Source organism: Cynocephalus volans, chromosome 2 (genome assembly GCF_027409185.1).
Source record: "Cynocephalus volans isolate mCynVol1 chromosome 2, mCynVol1.pri, whole genome shotgun sequence".
NCBI lineage: Eukaryota > Metazoa > Chordata > Mammalia > Dermoptera > Cynocephalidae > Cynocephalus > Cynocephalus volans.
Window position 1 is genome coordinate 48,046,594 of NC_084461.1, and position 26,106 is coordinate 48,072,699.

A 26,106-nucleotide genomic window follows, 5' to 3' on the forward strand; every position below is an offset into this window, starting at 1 on the left:
TATAACACCATCACAATTTTATAAGGAGGCCAGCTTCTTAGTTTCGGCAACACTGGATGTTTTCATATTTTTAAATCTTTGTGAAATTAGATGAAGAATGCTATTTCATGGTTTTGATTTGCATTGTTTAATTAGGTCAAACATATTTTTGTGTTAGGAACTGTTTCTAAGAACTACTTGTTCATATAGTCTATTTCTTAGTGATTTCTAATAGCCCTTTTCATATTAAGGGATTTGTTTGCCATTTTTATTGCAAACATTTTCCTACAAGTTGTTTGTTTTGATATTCTTAAAAAGACTATGTAGAAAGTTTTAATGATATATTTTATTGATTGACTGATCGATTGTCTGCTGGCTGGCATGGGGATCCAAACCCTTGACCTTTGTGTTACAACACCACGTTCTAACTAAACTGAACTAACCAGCCAGCCCCTCAGGAAATATTTAAACACACAAAGTATAGAGAATAATTAAGCACTTATTAACTACCCAACATAGTCATATTTTAAACATGTGCCAAATTTGCTTTGTATCTCTTTGGGAATAAAATGTTACATATGTAGTCAAAGTCCATTGTTTGCTTCTTCATAGTCCTTTTCCCATCTTTATTTTTTCTCAAACGTATTTTCAGTGTATGTTCTTTTATTACTACATATGTGAATGCCAATAAATAGTGTTGTTTTTTATATTTTAAAGATTTATATAAGCAATTATTATTTATATGTTTGTATTTTCCGTGTTGTTATCTGTAGATTTAGTGTAATTATCTTGAACTTTGTATAGTGTTCTCTTTTGTGTCCTTATACCACATTTTGTTTGTCCTTTTACGTTTAGATTGTTTATAACTTTTGGCTACTATAGAGGGTACTGCAATGAATGTTCTTGTAATGTCTCCTTGATAACATGTTTATGAATTTTTTAGGCCACTGCTTCTCAAACTTTAATGGGTACGAAAATAACCTGGGGATTTTATTTAGAATGCAGATTCTGATTCAGTAGGTCTCTATTGGGGCTGCAGATTCTAACAAACTTTCATACGATGCTGATTCTGTCTGTAGACCACACTTTCAATAGCAAGGCTCTAATCTATAGTTAGAAGTAAACTTTGCTATGGGGTTGATTACACAATGCCAGGTTTTTCTCCTACGTGGTGTTCTAATCTATACTCCTGTATACTATGTAAAATTATTCTCGTTACACACCTGTCAAAACTTTGTCAGATTATCAGAATTAACATTTTTGCCAGTCTTTGTTATGGAATGCATTTTCACTGTTTTTTGGACATGGGGTTTACATTTCTATTAATCGCCAGTTCACATTTTTTTTTTTCCTTTGGGTTACCTTTTTTCTAAGTACTGGTTTAGAAAACATATGTTCATGTATATATGTACTTATGTGTATATGTCATCTCTAATGTCTCTAAAGTTACATAGGAATTTTTTTTTTCAGTCTTCTATGTATTTCAAGGGATGTTTTCTAGCATCTAATAATATGTATTGAGCATCCCTAATCTGAAATTGAAGTGCTGCAAAATCTGAAACTTTTTGAGCTCTAGTGTGACATTTAAAGGAGATGCTCTTTGGAACATTATGGATTTTCAGATTAGGGATACTCCACTGGTATGTATTCTGTAAATATTCTAAAATTTGAAATCTGAAACACTTCTAGTCCCAAGCATTTCATATAAGGGATACTCAGCCCGTACTTGTTGCTATCTAAAATGCTGTTTTAAAAGGCCTTTTTATCAAGTCTTTGTTGCATATGCATTGTATCTCATGTTAGGCTTGTATCTAACAGCCTTGATTCTTACTTTGTGGTGTGTTGGATTTTTTTTATATGGACAGTCATATTGTTCATAAATTGCACCAGTTTTCTATCTTCCTTTTCCTTTTGTATTTCTTACATTTTACTGTGCTGGCCATATGTCAGAGTCTTTGAAGGATTTGGGATTTTATCTTTCTTGTGCGCTTGTAACAAACTAGCTTGTTACTGTTTCATGGATGCTGGCAGAAGATACGAGATCCTTGGGTCAGAGACAAAGAACTTTATTACTCATGGCACAACAAGAAGCATAAGCATGATGTTGGTGCTGGTTCTTCTTAGGGTTGCCCCCTAAGACCTTTGGGGGTTGACAGGAAGGGGTCCAGATAGATGCTGTCCTTGTACTGAGTTTAGAGAATTGACCAGGTTTATAAGCAGCTTGATCTTTATTCCAGAGAAAGATGTACCATCCCTAAATATTGCTCACTGCAAACATGACCCTGAGAAATGGGCCATGCAAAGAATAGCCAAGGCTTTGCGTTCTTGGCATATAAGCAGGAATGTGTAGAAATGCTCAGGGCCTGTGGTGGATTGCCTTTTGCAACAGTCTGCCATCAGCCCTATATGTTCTTGGTTGAATTTGAATTTTCACATAATTGCTCCACTCTGTCAGCCACTCTGATAAATCTGGCTGACAGAAGCTAGAACCAAATTCATTTAATTTGTTTTATATAGCATTTAATTAAGGCTGCTGTCAACATCCCAAGCAGCAGGGTGAGGTCCGGATCCAGCCAACCTTGAATACGTACTGAGGAGTGGGGACCAATAGGTGATTATTTTTTCACACAGCCAGGACATGGTCTGAAGTCACTCTTGTTATCTGTTACATCCATTCAAGGGAGTTTAAACTGTCTTTAATTTTGGTGTCATTATGTACAATTACAGGGACAGTAGATGGGCTAGAAAAGCAATGTTCATTCTTAGTAGAGAGATATTCTGTGGCTTATTCTCCCCCACATACAAACATACCACCCGAAGGGGCACAGGTCACTCTGTTCATGGGTTGTTGTTAAGTTTGATTTGGGTTACTGTTATGTTAGTTTGGTTAAAAAAACATGTACGGTGTTACAAAGTAGCTGCAGCCATAATTGCCATATATATATATGCCATAACCTAAGATTGTTAGGTATCTGGAGAAGCATGTGAACTTCTGTCAGTCAGAATGAAACAAGGTTGTCTCAGCCTGGGTGTTTAAATGCATATTCAGGAGCTGCTCTTGATGGCATCAGGCATAGCAGGATAGTTAAGGACTGGCTATGTCCACATGAATTTTTCAGATCTCAAAGCATATGGATGGGGGTGACAAATCTAGCAGTGTGTCAGAGTGTCATCCCCAGCTGCTTTTTGACTCAGGCAGTGATTCTGGTTCTAGCAGATAAAGAGAGCATTAATTGTTCACCTTCCTCTTTGCACCTCTTGGGGTAAGGTGTTCTCTCCCCAGGTGCTGGGGTTATTGCTCTCCCTCCACAGCCATGAAATTGATGTCCTATTCCAATAGCTATGACTTCACTTAAGAAAAAATCCTCCCCTACTTGCACCTAGACTTTTTATCCAGAGGAATTGGATGTGAGTGGTACCAGGGCATTTTCACATAATTTGCAGGGACCCATTATGTCCCCCACTTTGGTCCACATTTGATACTGTAGGGGGAGTAGGTGAGTAGTACACTCAAGCAAATGGTGATTATCGTTATGATCTAGGATATGTCAGTCCAGGAGAATTCCATGGACAAACCAGAGTAAGTCTGAATTCCTTAGGCTCTATTTTGGATAAGCTATCACCCAGAGTGGTGGCCTGGATTCCACTTGCTCTTAGGGGAAAGAAAGAAACATTATGTCCAGGGATTATCAGGGCATAATCCTGAGTTTTTAAAATATGTCTGTGTAATCTTATCACTCCTCATTCTTTTCATACTGATTATACCTAGGAAGTGGCTTCGAGGAAATGACCTCTTTGGTTATACTGTATTCATTGACCAAACTGTCTTACTAAGGTGTTTGAGAAGGTAAGGGAGGTAGAGTTTTTAACTTCCTTTGAGTTGAATTTTGAGGAGGCTGTTCCAGTACTTGATAATTACAGATGCCTGTGGGTGGTGGGGAGCCTGGAATGTCCATTGGATTTGTTAAATATTGGCCATGCAAGAAATTTGCCCATTTTGACGAAAGTCATACTGTTACCATACTGTCAGTGGTTTGCAAAGCCAAAGGTTTGATACAGATTAATTTCAAGGGCCACAATAGTGTGGTCAGAGTTAGGTGATCAGACTGTAACGGTAGTGCTGTAACCTAAAAAAGTTTAATAGTGGTGAGGTACCATTAGTAGCTTCAAGAATTGGTCAGAGGTTTGAGGTAGGGTCCCCCCTGTGTAGTGTGACCTTCTTCATAGCAAGACACATGGGTCAGCTTTTGGCAGACGTCACAAGTTGGCTTGCAGTGGTGGCTTCTGCATTAGAAAGATAACATCCTTTATTTTGTGTCCAGTCTATGATAGTGGATGTGTTGTCATGTCTGGTGTGATGATAGATTCAGGTGTCATGCTACAGATTTGATCAGTACTCTTATTTTACTTGGTCTTGATGCTAAGACCATTAGAGAATAGGCCCTTATTGTGAGCTTCTACATGAGTGACTCAGACTGTATCATCAGCAGCTGCAAATTTTTAGTTTGCAATCCCATAGAGGTATGTCTTTAATCTGGTGGTCTGTGGTTTTTCAGGTGACAGACGAGATGACTAGGGCATTGGCAATAGCCCAAGAGTCTGTAAAAATATAAAATATCTAGTCCTTTCAAGTATTATTTAAAGTAAGGGTTACTAACAGCTTTCATTTTAGCTCATTGTACTGAATGGTCTTTACCCATTTGTTCTTTCAGTGTTGTTTTGGGGGCTAGGTAGCTGCTGCTGCCCAGTGGACACCATCATCTTGTTGAATCATCAGTGAACCAGGCCCAGGCATTTAGGGGAACGTGTGATTTGAGAGGCTTTTGGAACCAGTGGCTTTTTTGCAGGTGGCAGGGAGAAGAATAAGGCTTACTCCAAAGGGTGGTTGCCACTTCCTGCAAAACTGAAATGTCCTTAAGGCCAAGCCATCAGCACCCTGTAACACACTGTTTCCATTTGACTGAGCCCTGGTGCCTCCGCCCCCTCCACACACACACTTTTTTCTGGTTAGTCCTTAGTCTGAGTTGATCTACCTTATAATTAGGATGTCAGGCCGGAGCATCACAAGGTCTCCATGAATCAGGTGTTTGGCCACTGCTGAGCTACAAGAGCTCAGCAGTGGCCAAGAGGTGTTTCCTTTTTAAAAGGAGCATACTTGGTGCCTGTGTCAGGCAGATGGCACTGCTGTACTGGGAAACGGCCTTTCTGGGCACTCCTGCAGCCACCAAGACTTCAACTACATTTCTCATTTTCTTTTCTTTTCTTCTGGTTTTCTGTACTGTTTCTGCTAGACCACCTAGGAGGGGACAGGGGTTACCAGTCAGAATGCACATTCCTTGAATAGGAGAATGTTGATCATTTTCAGTACAAGCATGTAAAAAGCGTGTAACGTTAGTACTAGGTGTAAGCCACAAAAACAGTACCTTGAATTGGCCTAACAGTTCTGCCTCCTAGATCACCTTAATTTCCTTTTCCTACTGCTGAATTTTGTCCAAACTATCAGTCAAATTGAGGTGCCACAGCACATTTTCCATAAACCGAGGAGTTTATTAACACATACATGTCAGGGGCCACAAAGGTTTCAGAAGATTACCATGATTCCTTCAGTTGGGAACATGGGAAAGTACATGCTGGAAGGGGAGACCATTAGGGCATTGCATGGGTGTCTTGGAGGTTTTTTGTTTCTCTTCTGGCTCCTCAACCTAGGGTTGGTGTTGTCTCATCTTGTTCAGGTTCCCGCAGATAGTTAGGGTTGTGCTTTTCTGCCTCCATGAACCACGCTGCCATGATTTTGCTTATATTTCTCAATATTTTCAGCCATTCCTGTGCCTAGTTCCATTTCCCCCTATGGGGGTGCATATAATAGTGACTTTGGTGTTTTTGTCCAACAGAGCTGTAAAAGTTTGAGTCTTTCCCCTTCCTTAAGTTTCCCGGCATACTAAACTTTCGTACTAAAGCAGCTGATGTTGAGGTAGAGGGGAAAGGGATGGGAGAACAGGGTGAGAGGTTTTCTTCCCCTCCTGACACCAACTAATTGACACCAACTGGGTGTCCTACAAGTCAATTCAATTCTGACACTAACTACTCAGAGTGTTGGGAAAATATAGGAAAATGGTCAGGGCCCCTTAGATGTTCAGAATCTTGACGAGCATTTTGATGTAAATAGGCACGTGTGTCCAAGTGTTCCTTGGTTATTGTCTAATGCAATTGTGCATGTTCACCCAGGTGTCTTGGGTTATGACTTAAGTATAAAGGACGAGTGGCTCTGATCCATGGTATCCCCCACCCTTGGTGGGGGGAGGTGGCCATGGGGAGGCGGCTACTGCTTCTGGAGGCTGTTGCTGCAAGCTTTTGCTGCCAGGGCCTCTTGGACCCTCCGGAGAGGCTGCCCCGCCACCACTGGACCTGTAAGCTGCTGCTGCCATTGCTAAGGACTAAGCTTGTGTCGTCTGCCAACTGCCAACGGCTCCCAGGGTCTTTCCCCAATTACTTAGGGTGGACCTGCCCATGTGAGGGGTCTGGTGACCCAGTCTGTACAATGGGTTTGTAGGATCTGAACCCTAGCCCTGACAATACAAATGGAAACTTAGTATAACTAAAATAACGAAACATTTTGGCTTTAGTTATGATTCGCCTTACTCAACAACTGGCATAGTCTTATAGCTTTACACAAAGTATCATCAGACTCTATATATTTAAGGGCTCAATGACATAAGACTGCTCTCACTTCAGACACTAGTTACAACTGTTGAGTCCCTAGGCTACCAACATTTTTGTCTCACTTGGCCACAAACTCAGAGGTCCTGCCACCCCACTTTCAAGAGGTTTGATAATTTGCCACAACAGCTCACAAAATTCAGGGAACAGGAGGGAGAGAATGCTTCCATGCCATGAACCAAGACTCTGTATTTACTTTCTGTTCCCAATAGGCAGCAGCTTGGGCTTTACAAATTTACTTCTAATGTTTTTAGTCTTTCCAAAACTGTCCTCACTACTGACGCTATTTATTTCAGCTTTGGAGACCTCTTGACTCATCACTCAGAGCCATATTGCCTTTCAGCTTGTGATAATGAAACATCGGTTTTCTTTCTCCCACTCAGGAGAACAAGCAACACCAAAGTACCATTTGGACACAATGTTTCAATTTCACTCCTTGCCCAATTAGTCTTTAAACAGTGAAGAACCCTTAACTATCCCTGCCCATCACTTGAATGAGAGCAGTTGCTGCCAGATCCTGGAGAATTTTCTCAGATGACCTAATCTGGACCATGGGGGCTTTTGTCTTTTATTCCAGAAAGCTTTAGCTCTGTCAGCATCATATCCTCATCACTAAAACTGTTAGGTTCTGTGAAGGATTTAGGGTTTTTTCCCCCTACTTTCAAGCTAACAAGCTAGTTTGTTACCGTTTCATGGATGCTGGCAGAAGACATGAGACTCCTAGATGAAGGATTTTATTACTCATGGCATAGCAAGCAGCATGTAGATGAGGGGGTGTATGGGGGAACTGGCACCAGTAAGTCCCACATGGACAATAATGGAGGAACCTCATTAAATGATAAGGGTATGTGTGGTGGGTTTGCATTGCAACTGAGAAACTCTGCTCTTTGTCCTTGAGGGGGCTGCAGCATGAACGTAGTCCAGAGAAATGGCCTGAGTATAAAACAGGGCCTTGTGTTCTTGGTGTACCAGCAAGAATTAAAGATTCTTGACCTAGAACCCATTAAAGATTTCCTCTCCCAATAGCTATGGCTCATAGTAGTTAAATATAAGTGGTGATGGTGATATTCTTTAAAGAGAGTGTCCGTAGTACTTTGCCATTATGTCTTAGAGAATTTTGATAGAAACATCCTATCAGATTAAAGATGTATCTCCTCATAATACATTCTATCTGATGGGATTATCTATTCTTCATAAATGCTTGGTAGAATTCTCCAGAGTAGTTTTGGCCAGGTTTTTTATTTGGAGAGGGTATAGATTTTTCACTGTCCAGTAGAGGAAGCTATAGTCCCATGAGTGAATTTAAATGAGTCAACTAAAATTAAATTAATGGCACTAACATTATTTCAAGTGCTTAATAGTCACATGTGTGTAATAGTGGTATTCGGGATAGTACAAACATAGTTTGATCATGGCAGAAATTTCTCTTGGAAAGTCCTGATATATAGATTTTCCTTAATGGTTGTGGGATGAATTAGTTTTACTGTTTCTTGCCTTGGTTTGGTTCTGTATTTATTTATTTTTTAAGAAAATTGAGTGACTTTTTGTTAGTTTAAAAGTATACACACAGAGAATATTCTCTTGTTTAAAAAATACCTCTCCTATATCTTCAGTTGTGTTTCCTTTTTTATTCAGATTGTATGTATTTGCTTTCTTGATGTGGCTCATCTTGCCAAAGTCTTGATATTCTTATTAGTCTCAAAGGACCAGGTTTTTTCTGGTTCCCTTTTAGTTCTATCTTGTTTTCTTCTTTACTAGATTTTCTTGTTCTTTTTTTCTTTTTTCTTTCCTTTCATCTACTGTTTTTTTCTAATCTACCATTCTAAGCTTACTAAATTTCAGGCTTTTGAAACAAAAAAATTTCAGTTTCTATCATTCATTATCCAGGTTTTATATTTTCATGTGCATATGTATTAAATGTAGCATAGTTTTTTCTTAAAAGTTTTGAGGTCTTGATCATTTGCAGATGATATAAAAATAATTTGTCACCTATTTTCATTTATGGTTTTAGTCTTAAGTTGAAGTTTTAATTTTGTCTGGGTTTTTGTATAAATTAATTTTGTTTTCAGATGGGAACCAGTTAATAATGGTGATAATAGTAATATGTAGTGAAGTGCTTCCCATCTGCCAGGCACTGTACTTTTTGTTACATGGATGTCTCATTTAATTCTTCAGCAGCTCTTGAGAGGAAGAAAGTCCTTGGATTTATGTACAAAAGGAGAACCAAGCATTAGAGAAATTTAGTCACTTGTGAAAGCTGTTCAGTTAGCTCCTTGTGGTGGCATCAGGATTTTGAGCCTAGGGAGTCTGATTCCAGACCAGAGACCAATGCTTTAGAATACCAATACTGTTTATTTAGTCATCTGTCTTTTCCCACCTATAACTGCAGTTTCAAAATCCAGAAAGTTCTGAAAAGGGAAACTGTTTACGTAATTCATTTTACATTAAAATTTGACATAAAGGAATATGAGGCCACACACACTATCTCTTGTGCTTTGTTTTGTTTTTTTTTTCTTTTTCTCTTTTAAGGAAATTCTATTTGGTGTGAATATTCCTGTTTCACTGTGAAGAGGTACATATTTCATTATGGGGTGTTTCATCATGTTACACTTCTAAAATCTGTAAAATTCTGAAATTCAAACCTATCTGGTTCCCAAAGGTGAGGAATTGACTGATACTCATTTCCTAGCTTTATTTGGATCCATTGGGGTTTTTTTTTTTGTTTTTTTTTTTTTTAAAGATGACCGGTAAGGGGATCTCAACCCTTGGCTTGATGTTGTCAGCACCACACTCAGCCAGTGAGCCAACCGGCCATCCCTATATAGGATCCGAACCCGTGGCCTTGGTGTTATCGGCACTGCCCTCTCCCAAGAGAGCCACGGGCCGGCCCTGGATCCATTGTTTTAAAGTAGACAAATTTCTTGTCTTCCACTTATATTAATCCTTGTTTTAGTTTTACAGCTAAAATATGCTTGCTTGTAAGGAATATCTAAAGGTTATGTAAAGGGTTAACAGCTGAATGCATTTCTGAGCTCTGTGACTCTGTGATTTGCCAATTTGTCGGCCCTTCTGTGTGGGTGAGAGATTGGGTTGCTCTCTAGCTCAAGTTGCAGAAAGCCCCTTAGCCACATTCCCTGTCTCTGTGACCCAGTTTTGCCCACCTGGTGAAGCCCCCTACCCAAAGCCCCTTACCCACCTCTATCCACCTGGTGAAGACCCCAGTTTGGGTGACTCTGCCTGGATACAGACAAAGCCAGTAGAAAAGCTTGCTTGCTTGCTCAAGAAAGGTATATAACCCCAGTTCTCCCTGCATTCAGGGCCCAGGTTTTCGGAACGTGAGTTCCCCTGAGACTGCCGGTGTAATAAATCATCTGACTTCTCTGTTTCTCTGAGTGTCTGCATTTTCTTGGAGACTTTTTCCGTAACAGTTTGAACTACTTTTGTTTAATGATTTGTCTATCCCTGTGTCTGAACCAGACTCTTGTGTGGCTTGGACTATCTCATTACTCATTTTTCACACTTTTTTATGGCTTTTACCATATCTGTATTTCTAGATAAACTTTTAATTCATTTTGCTATTCATGGGATGGTAACTTATTGGTATGTTGATTAGGATCATATTGAATTTGTTGTCAAATTTAGGGGGAGAATTGGCATCTTTATGACATCAAGCTTTCTATTTAGTAGCAGGATTCACATTTTCAGGACCTGTTCTTTATACTAGAGTTTTGTTTCTTATTTTTATTTTATTTTTTTGGTTGCTGGCTGGTATGAGGAATCCAAACCCTTGACCTTGGTGTTGTAACACTGTGTTCTTAATAACTGGCCAGCCCAGTTTTCTTTTCTTTTCTTTTTTTTTTTTTAATCTTAGTTCTGCACATTCCTTGATATCTTTCACCTTGATATTTTATCTTTTTTGGTACTATTATGAAAGGTAGTTGGCCTTCCATTATACTCTTGAGCTTTGGAAACAACCTTGAAACTTTGACTTTATTATTATTAAAAAAAAAAAACAAAAAAAACAAAAAAACAAGGTATAATTTATCTGTTCTAAGTATAGAGTTTGATTTTTAGTAAATATACAGTAGTCCCCTCTTATCCCTGGTTTAGCTTTTTCCAAGGTTTCAGTTACCTGCAATCAACTGCTGTTTGAAAATAGGTGAGTACAGTGCAGTATTTTGAGAGAGAGACATGTTCACAAAACTTCTGTTACAGTATTGTATATTGTTATAATTGTATTTTATTATTATCATTAATCTCTTGCTGTGTCTAATTTATTTATTAAAATTTACTGTATGTATGTATAGGAAAAAACGTAGTATTTATAGAGTCAGGTATTTGGTTTCAGGCATCCAGTGGGAGTCTTTGAACATATCACCTGTGGATAAGGCAGGTCTACTATATACCATAGTGCAGCCATTATTGTGATCTAGTTTTAAAACACATCACCACAAAAAGTTCTCCCATGCCTGTTTGCTTTCAATTCTTGCTCCTCTCCCAGGCAATAAATAATTTGCTTTCTGTTTGTATTAATCTCTCTAGTTTAGAAATTTCATAGAAATGGAACCATATAAAATGTAATCTTTTGTATTTGGCTTCTTTCATTTAGCATAATGTTGTCTGAGGTTCATCTCAGCTAGAATGAACATTGGAACATTGTTTTTTTATTTTTATTTTAATAAAGATGACCGATAAGGGGATCTTAACCCTTGTCTTGGTGTTGTCAGCACCACGCTCTCCCAAGTGAGCTAACGGGCCATCCCTATATAGGGATCCGAACCCGTGGCCTTGGTGTTATCAGCACCACACTCTTCTAAGTGAGCCACGGGCTGGCCCTTACATTGTAGCATTGTTAATACTACTTTTTTTTATTGTGTGGATATACCACACTTTCTTTACCCATTCATCAACTTATGAAGATTTAGATCTTTTGCAGTTTTTTGCTATTATGAATACTGCTACTGAGAACATTAGTGTATGAGTCTGTGTAGATGTTTTCATTTCTCTCAGGTAAATAGCTGTAAATGGAATGGCTGTTTAGAATGGTTAGTATATGTTTAATCTTTTAAAAAACTGCCAAACTAGTTTCCAGATTGGCTGTACCATTTTACATTGCCTCTAGTAATGTATGAGGATTTCAGTTGCTTCATATCCTTGCCAGTGGTGGGTATTATTTTTTAAAGAAATTGAGAATTAAAAAAATAAAACCCATAATGTATATGTATATGTAGACATACATACATTCAATCTTGTATTATTCACATATTTACCTTATGTGGTATACTTCATTCCTTCCTGTGTATTTGAGTTTCTGTCTATTTCTTTGTAGCCTGAAACACTTCCTTCAGTATTTTTTGTACAGCAGATCTGCTAGCTACTAATTTTCTTGGTGTTTGTTCACCTGGAAACATTTTTATTTTGCTTTTACTTTTGATAAAATTGTTTTTCTGAATATAGGCTAAGGCTAACCCAGCTGGTGGTATTAGTTACTAAGACATGGAAACATAAAGGTGATGGAGAAGGTAAGTTTTGAGATGGCCAGGAGATAGCAATCTGTAATCAGCAGACCACTTACAGCTCAGCAGAGAGATCTGGACTGGAGAGAGAATTGGGATTGTTCAGCATGTAATTAAACTTTGAGAGTAGATGAATGCATCCAGGGAGAGTACCAATGATAACATTAGAAGAGAAGGTCACAAAAATTGAGAGGTGCTTTCTACTCCTTTCTAGATATAGGGTAAGAATGAAGAGCATTTTTAAAAGGAGATCCTTGTCAGTATGTAATGTTACAGAAAGGACAGATAGATGAAGGATTAAAAGAGGACCACAATTCAGCATAAAAGAAGTCAATTTGACTTCACAAAGGCAAGTAGACGTCAAATTACAGTTCTATGTTGAAGAATGTGAATGAGAAACTTTTATGGAAATGTAATGAGAAAAATAGGGTAATAGAAATGTAAGGTACGGAAATGCTAGTGTCTTTCTACCCCCAGCCTCCCAAGAAGATAAGTTTCTTAATAAATGCTAATGAAGAAGAGTTTGAAGACAGATGAAAGGAGTTAATTGAGTGAGATCTTTGAGGAGATGAAAGGGGAATGAAATCTGGGGTACACATGTAATCATTAACCTTGGATAGGAGGATGGTATGTATACCTTTGCTTCTACTGTTGACAGTATTATTAGGTTAATATAATATCTGCTAAATTCACTGTTCAGAGAGTCACAACTTGTGGTTTAAAATATTTAATGTACCAAACCAAATTAAATCAAACCTTTCTCTTAAACAACCCATTGTTTTACCTTAAGCAATGATTATTTTCACTGTGTATCTTAAAATTTATGCTTATTTTCTGTGTTTGGTTCCTTAAACCACAAAACCTAAGAAATATGAATAAGTGGAATCTGAAAGCGGAAACAGTGATGACTTAAATTAGCAAAGTTGAATTATTGGACCAATTTTCTGGTGGCTTGAGTGCATTCTTTGTAGGAAATATTACATTTAACTATCACGTCTTGTGTGTCACATCTTAAGTTTTCCTCTGTGTATAAGCGTTTGTTACTGGTACACAGTGTTAGTATTCCTTGGCTTCTCTGTAATGTTGTTGAAAATATATTGTCCATAAATAGAAAGGATCTCCTATGATATAAAATAGCTTAAATAATAAGTAAGATCATAATTTGGCATAGGAAGAGAACAGAGTACTTGGTTCTTTTTTCCAAATTTTTCACCTGAAAAAAGGGAGTGTGGGGAGTTAAAATTTTACGTTTTAGAGCAAATTTCAGTCAGTTAATGGTTATTAAAGTCTGTGTGTTGGAGTTGGAGGATTTGTGTGTGAGTTAAGCTGTTGATAACTAAAAGTCAAGGATGACGATGAAAATACCTAACCTTGAAGTGGTTGATTCTGAAGTAGAAGCAGAAGTTGAGTTTACTACTCATGTTGGACATGAGGATTCCAGAGATTGGAGGGCTATTGACGATTATTCCCCAAGAAAAATGTAGGTTATCTAGTGTACATTTGCATGAGCATTGCTTTATAATAGGTGGAATTCACTGGTTGCTTATCGGTGTATCTATAGCAAGTCTGGATTATGCCTAGGACCTGAAATTTTTATTTTCCCTTTTGAAAGTGCTAGTAGTAGGGAGCTACCCTAGCCCCTTTTTTATTTTATTCAAAGATGCATGGCATGGACAAATTAGCCTGCTATAGGAATTTGATTTTTTAAAAGTCTCAGTGGATATCAAAGTCATACTAATATCAAATATCAAATCTAATATCAGATATTTAATAATACTAATATCAAATCATACTAATATCAATTGGGTATCATAGTCATACTAAAAAAAAGTGGGATATAATGATATTTCCTGGAATCTAGAACAATAGAAAAAATTGTTAATTTTTTTCTTTACTCCTGTTATTTTCTTCTATCAATGAGAAAGGCAGTAGAAGGACATGTTTACTTAATTCTTTTTCTTTCATCTTTTCAGCTCTGTAATATTTACATGGAAACCCACTTGTTCATTTATTTTGGAGGAATATTATTATTGGTGACATGTTGAGTTGAAGTTGGATTATAGCTATATTGGAAGACTGCAGAATTGGGAGAATTGTGGTCATGTAAGCTTTCCAAACTAGTTTGCCAAGGGGTTAAATTACATAGATTGAGCATTATTTAATAGCGTGAAGATTATACACAAACCTCTTCACTTTTGCAAGTACTTTGTATTCAATAAGAAGTGTTATAATTATAGCTCAGCAAAAGAATGGCTTGGATTGTGTACCTAAATACTTTCAAATTTGGGCTTTCTTGTTAAGTGTAAGCATGATCAGATTTCAGGCATAGTCTGTAACAATTATACTAATAATACAGCAGACTCTTTATTGTCATTTAAAACCCCGAGTACTTAACGCAGGTTCTTTAATTGTAGTAATTTAGAAGAAGGTTATAGGATAAGAAGAAAATAGAGAGAAGGGCAAGGTGAGAACTCTTCTCATAATTCCCTAATGCCTTGTCATTACCTGATTGGCGTTCACATTAATTTGATCGGTCATAGAGTTAGCTCCTCTGCTCTCTAACCTAGTGGGAACTTCAAAATTAGATTTATGCGTAGCCTGTTGTCTGCATGAGTTGAAGAAACACTTATTTTGACTACTTCACTGAAGGAGTTTGGCAGCTGGGTAGTTCTTTGCAGCTTTGCGGAAAAGCTGTACCCTTAAAAAAAAAAATATTCCTGCTAGCAATATACAAGTGTGTCTGTCTTCTCAACCCTTGCTATCATTAGATTTTGTCTTTTTCATTTTTGCCTGATGGGCAAGAAATACTAACCTTCTTCTAATTTGCATTTTATTGATTACTTGAGAAACTGAGTATATTTTCATATGAGTTTTGGCTCTTATTTCTGAGAATTGCCTTTTTTAATCCTTTGCTCATTTTTTCCATCGCTTTGCCCTTATTTGTATTGACTTATAGTGTTCTTTCTTTATATTTTGTCTTAATTCACTAAATTTTGTGTTGAAAATATTCCTCAAATCTGTTGTTTTTCCTTCAGCTTTATTAGTGTCTTGTATCAGAGTTTTTCAAGTCATGTCATATTTTTCATGGTTTCTGAATTTTATATCTTGCTAAAGAAGACCATCCTTTAATTATAAAAATAATATACCTTTCTATAATAAAGTTATAAAATTATAAACCTTCCTATAGCTATAAAAATAATCTTCTATATGTTTTTCTTCTCTTAATATGTTGTCCTGAAGTTTAGTTCTTTAATCCATGTAGCATTTACTTTTATGGATGGTATGAAAGAGGATTCATACCATCCATAGGTTATATCTCACAGTAGATGGACTCATTACCACCGCCCCCCCCCAGTTGATTTAAAATGCCATCATTATCATAAAGTATGTTTCTATTTATATATCTATACCAATAGTATGTTTTAGTATCGGGCATAGCAAGTGTCCTACCCCACCCCCATCATCACTTTCTTCTCAAACTTTTTGTTGGCAATTTTTATACGTAACTTTCCTTTCAGATGACCTTCTGAGTCTGTCTGGTAAAATGAAAATTTTAAAAAATGTTAGGAATTTTTATTGTGATTTTATCTTAGTAGATTAATTTTGTGGCTAAATAACAAACTTTATAAATAGTTGGGACTTTTATATGTTTCTAATTTTTGTACATTCTTTTTTTTGAGTTTTCAAAAAAAATTGAGTTTGGGGAAGAGGAGTTTGGAAATAAATCTGGGGAACTTAAAACTGAAGTCTCATTTGATAATTCTTTTCTGATATAGAAGAAAACCTTGAGCTATAGTGAAAAAATTTATATCAAATAATGTGTGATACAGAATGTTACATTTTGTCATAAGAGAAATGTATCATATTTTAGCTTTTTCACCTTACAATGGCATTTTACCTTTAAGTTTTTTGGAAAAGTAGATGTAGTTGATGAACTCTTTCAAAAAGGAGTGCTGTTCTCATTAGGTAGAAGAAAATGGACCAGCAAAAAAATTCGTCTTATGTACTTAAAGTTACTAGTTATCAAATGCCTTGAAAATAACTACAAAATGTTCCTCCTAATTGTTTAAAGTTCTTGGAAATAACTTGGAGTGTTACTAGTTTTTAAAGTTGTATTTAGGTGTTGTAAGTATGTTTATGATTTGTTTCAGTCGTCATTGAATTTTGAGAAGCATTCTGAAAACTTTTCATGGGCAGAAAATCGTTATGATGTGAATCGTCGACGGCACAACTCTTCAGATGGCTTTGATTCTGGTATTGGACGTCCTAACGGAGGTAAAATTTGCTAAGGAGTGGTAGAATTTAAGGACTTTTTTTCCCATGTTTTTAAAAGAATGTTTTGAATGCTATTCAATCTTTAAGCATAACTATCATCTTTGAATTTATATTACTTAACCTTTAAATAAAGGTAACTTTGGGAGGAAAGAAAAAAATGGATGGCGTACACATGGAAGAAATGGTACTGAAAACATAAATCATCGAGGGGGATACCATGGTGGAAGTTCCCGTTCTCGTAACAGTATTTTCCATTCTGGAAAAAGCCAAGGACTACATGAAAACAACATACCTGACAATGAAACCGGGAGGAAAGAAGACAAGAGAGAACGCAAACAATTTGAGGCTGAGGATTTTGTAAGTTTCTTGTAATTTTAATTCAGATGAGGTTTCTGCAAGTACCATTTTAACATCAAGGCATTATTGTGAAGCTTTATCAGTACAGCTTATTTTCTATAGGGATCACACTTGACAGGTATTTGTCCAATTATTATTAGTATTTTTTTTTTTAAAGATGACCGGTAAGGGGATCTTAACCCTTGACTTGGTGTTGTCAGCACCATGCTCTCCCAAGTGAGCAACTGGCCATCCCTATATAGGGATTTGAACTGTGGCCTTGGTGTAATCAGCACCATACTCTCCCATGTGAACCATGGGCTGGCCCTTGTCCAATTGTTTTTTAATCCTTACATTTAGTGAGGGCTTTTTGTTTACTGTCCTCCCTCCCCCCTTTATTTTATAAAGCCTTGTGGGGCTTTTTATTCCACAGTCTCACTATGTGGCTTTTTAAAAGTTTTGGTGTGTTTATGTTGTTTTATTCCTTATAGAGATATGAATAATTTCCCTTAAGAACTAGTAGCTGAACTTAGTGGCTTATTTGTAAGTGCATCATAGTATCTCTGAAAAGCTATTAAACTTTTGCAAAGACTATTTTACCAATATGTTTTATTTAGATTTTTGCTTTTAAATAACACTTGATTATTCATATATTACTCTTAAGCTAATCCCAGGATATCTCTTCTTGTCTTTTAGCTGTTTCTCTATTCAAAATTATCTTTGTGGTCGGGGAAGGCAAACTAATTGTTATCCTAGGTCAGATGTAATTAGGAATGTTAACGCCACTTCTAAAAATAAGTATGAGTTAATTAAAAACAGAGTTTTCTTAATTGTTCCTTATTCCTAAATCTCACCATGTGGTTTATGTAAATATTATACTTGCCAAATTACAGAAAAATTGATCTAGCATACATTCCTATTTATCTAGTTCTTGTGATTCATTCCTGGTAATGAATTTGCACTTTACTTATCTTTTTATATGTTCATTGTTAATTCTTACTCAGTATACATATGAGTGGCTCTGTGAGTCAGTTGCTGTTCTTGGCACTCATAATACATAGGTGAATAAGATAGGCAAAACCCCTCCTCATTGAGTTTCTGTTTTAGTGGGAGCATTCAGAACATAAAAAGAAAATTATTCATATTTTGCAGAGAATTTAGACAGGAGGTGACTGAGTGCTACTTTGGTTTGGGACAACAGGGGAGGCATCTCTAGGGAAGAGAGATTCAATCTGGGACCTGCTTGAGTGAGCTTTGAGAGGAAGAGCTAGTGCAAAGGTGGGAGCAAGCTTGCTATGTTTAAAGGATGAAACTTAGGCTAGTATGGGTAAAGAGTAAGTAGTTAGTATTAGACCAGATTAGCAAAGTAGGAAAGGATTTAAATTGAGTGGACTTTTGCAGGTCAAGGTAAAGAATTTTTGTTTAATTCCAAGTGCAGTAAGAATCCTCTCTGGAGAGGAGTCATGCGATGTGATTTTAGCTTTTAAAAGACTACTCTGATTGTTAGATCTTGAGTGAATTATAGTGTATGAAGGGAGACTAGTTAGGAAGCAGAAGGAGAAAATGATGGCTTAAACTAGGTAGCTGAGATAAACGAAGATGAATGGTTTTTGGATATGATTTGGAAGTAGTTCGGATGGAGAGTTTGAATAAGGGAAAGAAATTGATAGATTGGATTTTGGGCAGGGGAGTGGTGAGGGAAAGAGAAGAATAAAAGATTACTCTTAAGTGCTATTATCAAGTAACATTGGAATTTCTGTGCCTTCCTCTTTCAGTAGTCTGTTTTTTTCACTTTAATCACCATAAACTTGAATTTTTATAATAAAAACAAGCTGGGAATAATAGTGCTCTTTCGTAGTTTTGTGAGGGTTAAATGAGTCATACATGTATATAAATCAGTTAAATAGTGGATAACACATAGTGAGCACTCAATAAAAGCTAGTTGCTGCTATCATTATTATTATTATTATACCCCACTCTCACTCCCAAGGTGGTAGTCATCAGCTGTTATAGTCCTAATCTGGAATATAGAGGCAGAGTGTAATTTCTCATAGTATATTTAAAAATCCACGTATAACCACCACCAAAATCTTTACCCTATTTAGTTTGTGTCTCTGAAAGAACCATAGTAGTATGCATGCATTCCCTTTTGGGCCTTTACAATAATGTTAGTATGATGTTAATAATAATTTACATTTGTGGGCAATTAGAATATTTATATTTGGGTTTATTTTATTCAACATGTATTTACCTTCTTTAAATGAGGCAAGCTGTGTTGCTAGGTAACATAAAAAATACTAGATATAATACTGAAAATTTAGGATTCTAGAGAGAACATACCAACCAAGATTAGCTTTAGAGTACCCATTCAGTGCTCATCTCACTTTTCTTATTAATAATTCTGAGCATCACTTGTTGAAATAAAAGTTTGCATTTTGCTTTGAGAATGACTGCGTTAACTAAAGCATTCAGTGATGAAAACCTAATGGAGTAATTGGGAAATGGTTTGATTTTCCTCTCCTTTGATCTTGACCTCTTACGTGCTAAGGAGGGATTATTTCTCTGATAATATGCAAAGATCACAATCTCTTAAATTTGCTCTGTTCTTTAAAAATTGAAACTTTTTTCTCAGATAGTCATGGATGAGGAGAATTTATTAAGGACTTTTTTGTTTTCTTAAACTAGCAGTGAGTATAGACAGTAAACATTTTAGTGGTTGGCAGAGTAAGCTGTGAAAGTAAGGTTTATGAGTAATTAGTCTTTAGTAGTTGAGTTAATTTGCTTTTGCTGTGTAAAAATAAAAACAACAAAATTGATAATATCAGGTTCCTCAGTTTCAGTGTGTATAATTTTGAGATTGCTTTAAAAGAATTTACTTTTTAAATGTGAGATGTTTAAACATCTTTTATTATTTTTTTTTATTTTAATGTTTTTACAGCCATCTTTAAATCCTGAATATGAGAGAGAACCAAATCAAAATAAATCTTTAGCTGCAGGTGTATGGGGTAAGTAATCTTTGATCCATATTTGAGAGGTATAAAATTTTGATGTTTGTAGGTTTTATTTTTTGTGTTTTTAAAAATAAAATGCAGGCTAGAATAAAAACTTCCTCTTCTAAATATCTGTTTTTGATGTGCTAAGCTACCAAAAAAGGTAACAGTTGTCTTTTCAAAAGAAGAGATTTGAGGTAGAAGAAGAGTTTAATTTGAAATACTTGATTTATACTGTTAGTACCATTAAGTATACTCAACTTGAATATGAGTTTTTTAAAAAATGATTTTAAGTTAACGTAATAGATTGGTATCATTTTGAGAGCAGCCTGATAATGTAAAGAAACAAACTTAATTTAATATTTAGTTTTTCGAAGTTGAAAATTTAGTCAACTGAAAAGACAAGTATTTCTGATCATAGTATGACCTGAAATTAATCTTCTTACCTATGAAAATAGTTAGACTGTTAAAAATAATTGTATAAATTTGCCTATGGAGTTAATCTATATTTGAAATTATTTGCCTTTGATTTTCAGAGTTTAATGAGTTTTTTTGGTAATAGCTCCCTTTTCTTTAAAACTACTGAGTTTAATTTGATAGCATCCTGCAGAAGGTAAAGCTGCGCTGATATTACAAATTAATTAGACAGCTTTTTTTAAAGATTCAAGTGAAGTTTAAAATAATGGAAAAATTCATAATACGAAGATTTGACATCTGAAAAATAAATTTAATTATTTGATGCCAAATTCAAAGGTGCTGTATCTACTTTGGAACTTGCACACACGTTCATTTGTATTTTTCTCTTGAAAATCAACAACTTACTGAAACAAGAGGATTGTGGCTTATGACAGCATACTAGTCCTAACAATAACAGCATTATTTTAAACTTTGCCACTTCCTGTGCTGTTCTTTATTGTATTTATTTATGGGTGAAACTCTGAGGAATTATTTTGTTTTCTTTTGATCTCCCTCTTTATTTAAGGGGTTTTGAGGGGGCGGGAGTGGGTGGGGGTGGTCAGACACTTTTGTTAGAACCATGTGAATGGCTTTGTTTTTTCTGTATTGCAAATTAGTATTTCTGCCACTCTCCCCAGGCCTACACGCCCAGACACACACATACCCAACCAAAAAAATCTCCCAAGCTCCTCTCTTAGGTATGTTTCCTTATTATTCAGTTTTTCTGGGAACAACTGATTGCATAAGAATATAGAACCACCTAGAAGGTGTTAAATAGAATCTCTAAGAAATTAGGAATAATTTGGATTTGATTAGAATGAAAGTAAATAAATAAGAATGTTAGTGTTTGTCATATAAAACTACCTATAGATGCTATTGGTACTGATCCTTGGTTGATTTAATAATTTTAGAAATGATTTAAAGACAAAGACATCTTTGAAAATAATGAAACTAAAATGTATTAATATAAAAATTTTGGTTCTCCTGTTTCAGGGTTGGTCTAAGGATTTTGAGTACTAGTGACAGATGTGTAAAAGGAAGATGTACTTTTTACTGTGTTTAGGTAAACTAAGAAATGTGTCTGCATTAAGAGAGAAAATGGTTAATTGTGTTATGGTTAATTGGTAAAATTCCCAGTACTTCCCATAGGAATACAATGAAACTTCCATTGTATCACGTTTCGCTGTTCCTCTCTCACTTTCCCCGCTGGGTTCCCAAGTATTGTTTTCCCCATTGCAACACTTAAAATAGCTATGTTCCCGAGGAAGACCAGAGAATTTTAGGAAAGACTTCAGTAGAACTTTTTAGTGCTACTTGCTTCCAGGTAAGTAAAAATGTACCAAATGAAAGAGTAATATGTATAAAAGAAAAAAACAATTTGTCCCTGAAGCTATAATTTTATAGATCAAAAATTGGCAGAATCTAAACATAATATCCCAATTTAAAAGAAAAAAATACCTTGAGGGAAAGTAATTAAGCCATTTAAAATATAGTTACATAAGTTTAATTCTACTTAGAACTTAGTTGGCTTTATTGGAAACAGCTTCATTCAGTGTATATCCATGACTTCTACAATGTTTTTTATCTTAAGCTGTTTAATGCATAAGATTAATAGTTATTAAATAATCCATTGCCATGTTAATAATTTAAAACTAAAACAGAATTTAAGGTAGTCCAGTGTGTCTGTGAGAATTTTAAAGTAATTTAATTGTGTCATCAAATTATTTTGGTGGGGACAGGCAGTGTGATATGTGTTGAAGTGTTTGTAGACAATTTGAGATGTAATTAGCGGCCATTAACTTGTGTGTTTTCAGAAGTCCTGTTGGCTGTTTTTGTGTCAGCAACCCAGCATGTCAGCAGCTTATAATTAATTGGTAGAGCTTAACATTTAGTGCTTAAGATATTAAATAATGAAAAATTTCAGTCACTGATAATTAACTTAAGTGTAATCCTGTTTCAACTTAGCATTTATATTTGTGTCTATTCACTGATAGATTGATGAACTACTTATTTTTGTTCATATGTGATATACTACTTAGGACCATTAAGATTCATTATTAAGATTTTTGTTTGTTTAGCTTTCTGAATCAAAGCAAATTAGTGACCAGTTCATAAAGATGGGTTGTTTTCTAGAGAATTCCAGTATTAGTCACAAGAATGCAGATTGAGTGAAATAATTGCATTAAATGAGGTAGATCATGATGAAAACCAGTGGGGTTGTTTTTAGAAACTTTGGTAAACATAATTAAGGGATGGAAGTAATCTTTGTCAAATTTCTTTGACAGTATTCTATTGATGGATCATTTTGTTTATATATTGAGATGACCACTTTCCTTCAATGTCTGTCTTATATGAAAACAGTTCTAAGTTGTAAAAATTATAACATTATAAGAAGAAAAAGGTAATGCAACTTCTGTTCAAGGTTGTGAAGGAAGAATTAATAGGGTTGAGTAGGCCATCTTGACACAAGTAAATTTTATTTGGTTGGCGTTAGTATTTTTACTTGTTCCCTCATGGAAATTTATATTTGTGAAGTGTATTTCTTTAAGCCTGTTCTTTTTCATATGAGTAAGTTGGGGACCTCATTAAAGGAAAAATATTGATTGATATATAACAGTCAGTGAAACTCATTTGATTAAAACTCTCATGTAGTACTATAAACAAAAACGTTTGTTAATTAAATAAAATACTTAAAACCAACAAAATTCAAACAGCATCAATCTTTATAAAAATCTTAAACAGACTGTTTTTCTGTGTTAAAATTAGTGTTCACAGTGAGAATTTATTTTAATTGCTGTGGTATAGGTTCTTTGAGTTTGGTATGTGTACATTATTGTCTTATGTGACCAAGTTTTCTCTTCAAATTAATTTGAAAACTTGATGGATTCACATACTATTTACCCTTCACATGGCTAATATGCTTTTGTTTACAAATTAAATTTGCCTCTTTGTCAAGATAGTTAGTAAACTAAATTAGTAACTGGCCTTGATATGATGATGACTTTGATGTCACTTGACAGTGCATGCTTACAAGCTTCTTATCCTAACCATTCAGTATAGATTTATTAGGATTTTTAATTGGAAATGGTGTTGATCTGAAAGAAACCAAGGCTGAAAATACAAAGCATAGGGTTTATTGAGCCAATATGATTGCAACCGGGAAACACATAGATCAGGTCACTCTGATGCACTTCAAGGGAGACCAGTAGAGCTTAGCATTTTATAATCACAGGAAGGGAGAAGAATCAAAGGAGAGAGGGAGGGAGAAAAATCAAAGGAGAGAGGGAGAAGAGGAAACCCTCCTTTATCATTACATCAGTTTTTCTGTTGGTTGCACATGATGTATAGATTTGAGATTGTTAACTTGGTTGCATCTAGGTTATTACTTTCTGGTGCCAGTAGGTCTGCTTTTAAGTTAAAATGGTCTTATGATAACTTTTTCCAAGACATGAGACATGACTCATCCCTTATTTCCCAAGACACTCCAATTTAGCTGACTTGGTCAGAGCAGATTTTTTAGTTATCAATGGTAAACATTTTGAAATAACTAGCATAGGAACACCTTAATTTCCCTTTTCTTTAGTAATGCAGTGGTTAAGAGCATTGGCTTTTGTTAGCATTGGCCCTAACATTAGGTCTTTTACTTATTGGTTATTTAGATTTGGGGGAGATTACTTAGTCTCTGAGTGAATGAATTTCCTGTCTGCGAGATGAGGATGATCACAAAAATGATGAGAAAAACACTGTTAAGGTTAAATTGTCTGCTGTGTGAAATCCTTGATCATGTCACAGGTGTTTAATAATTGTCAGCTAATTATGTCCTTCAAATCTAAGAGAAGGGGATTCTGGTTGTAGATTTATTAAAGGCAAAAAGAGTGAATTTCTAGGTGGTAGACCGAAGCATAAAGTAGTTAATGTGGTGATTGAATCAGAAACGTATGTGTGTAGAAGGTAGCTACATAGAGAGTGTAGTGAAAAACAGAAAAGAGAATGAGGAATTGAGATGTCAACTCTGAATTATCTGTGTGGCCAATTTACTTTGTATTATACAAGGATACTTCACAACGTTTGTGGAGAAATAGAATGAAAAGATAATACAAATCTTCACATGAACTTTGTGAAGTGCTTTTGTATGTGGGAGAATTTTAATTCTAATTTGTCTTCTGAAGAATTGGGCCACTTACCCTCCACCGTTGAATTTATATTTAAGGAATAAAAATAATTCTTATATTCATAGGTATGGTGAGAGCATGAATAACAAGACAGTGATTTTTAAAGTCAATTACTGTCACATTATATTTATTTGTGAGGATAGAGGGAAGTAATTATATGAAAATCCAAAACTCATATTTGCCTTCAGGTAGTTTGAACTTAAATTTGAATATGAGATTACCTGCTTAGATGATCTTGAGTTAATAAGCACATGCAGTTTATAGAAAGAAGTCACTGAGGTCACTTAGTCTAATTCTTTTATACAGGTGTTAAGGTCATTCATCAATATTCAATATATAAAATTTCTCTTTAAGAGAATAAACAGTTTGGGTCTTTTGCATATAGTTTACTAATTGATAAGGTATTGGATAATGTTTGAATCTAAGAGCTTAAATACTTGGAAAGTTCCAAGTGACTTTGTAAAGATAATGTATTAATAGATGAGCCAGTTTATAAACAGCATAAAATGGATAGAAATGATTCAGATAGAGTTTTGCCTTTTAGTTCCACCATCTCTCTTTCCATTACTTACAGGCAATTATTACCATCAAGAACACTTTTTCTTAAACAGGCAGGTTTACGTACTTTTATTCCAAGTAGTTATACAGTACATAGATTGTCTTTACCATGTTTCTCTTATAATTTTTCTCATTTTTCTTTAATGGGTCAACCTAAAATTTTTGAAAAAAGGATACCTTTAATTTGAATTGTAATTGGAAATCTATACTGGAGATAGTATGTGATTTTTCTAGTAATTATTTAAATAAAAAGCTTTTCACAGTAACTGAGGCAAGAACCGTTGTTTTCAGTTTTATAAAGAAGAGATTAAGTAATGTGTACAATGTTGTACAGATAGTAAGGTTGGAGCTAGTATTTAAATTGTGATAGATCTGGTACAAAAGCACAGAAAGATGACCGTAACGCTGTGCTGTATTATTTAAATGAGTGTTTAATAAGCACAATAACACTGTGTCTGTTTCTCTTTCCTCCCAATCCCTATCATCTTCCTTCAGCTCCTTTTACAGGTATCTTACTTTGTTACCTATTCTTCTGTGAATTATTTCTAAGTCTTCACCTTTCTTCTTTAGAGAATATTTCATCATTCTTTTGCACTGAAGACCTCACTGAGGAAACAGCCAGAATATTTCTTGCTCCTAGGTGTCTAGGAATACAATTTAAGAAAAGGCAAAATTTGTACTCAGTGTTGAAGTTTAAAGATAATTCACCTGCTTGTATATCTACTCTCCTTCTCTTCTGCCTTCTAGTTTTGATCAATAATTGCATATGTATAAAAAATGTTACTCCTTTTTGTATCTTCAGCTGTCTATATGGGATCACTTTCCTTCTACTTAAAGTACATTTAAAAAAATTTACATTAATAAGGATCTTTTCTCGGGGAATCATTTGATTTTATTTGTCTGAAAAAGTTTTATTTTTCCTCTGCCATGTCTGGCATTTCCAAGTTCCAGTCTCTCCAAAATATTCTTCAGGACAGATTAGATCCTCCTCAGCTGTTAGGTTCCTTTGTACACACTCTAAGTTGAAGCTTTTTTCTTTACTTCTCCCTCTAAAAGTGTGTGTTGAGATCATTCCCTTGCTGATGACCCTCCTCTACGACACCTGGA

General features: G+C 35.4%; 1 protein-coding gene across 3 annotated transcripts in view; it reads left to right on the plus strand.

Moving 5' to 3' along the window:
* Positions 1-26,106, plus strand: part of GPBP1 (GC-rich promoter binding protein 1) — an 82,457-nt gene that overhangs the window by 38,943 nt on the left and 17,408 nt on the right. For 2 of the 3 annotated variants that reach the window (XM_063086895.1, XM_063086894.1), the window contains exons 4-7: positions 16,364-16,487; positions 16,621-16,844; positions 19,762-19,828; positions 20,908-20,967. In XM_063086895.1, coding sequence (XP_062942965.1) covers positions 16,364-16,487; positions 16,621-16,844; positions 19,762-19,828; positions 20,908-20,967 — 475 coding nt within the window. The remainder of the gene's footprint in view (positions 1-16,363; positions 16,488-16,620; positions 16,845-19,761; positions 19,829-20,907; positions 20,968-26,106) is intronic. The other variant, XM_063086896.1, reaches the window with a different exon arrangement.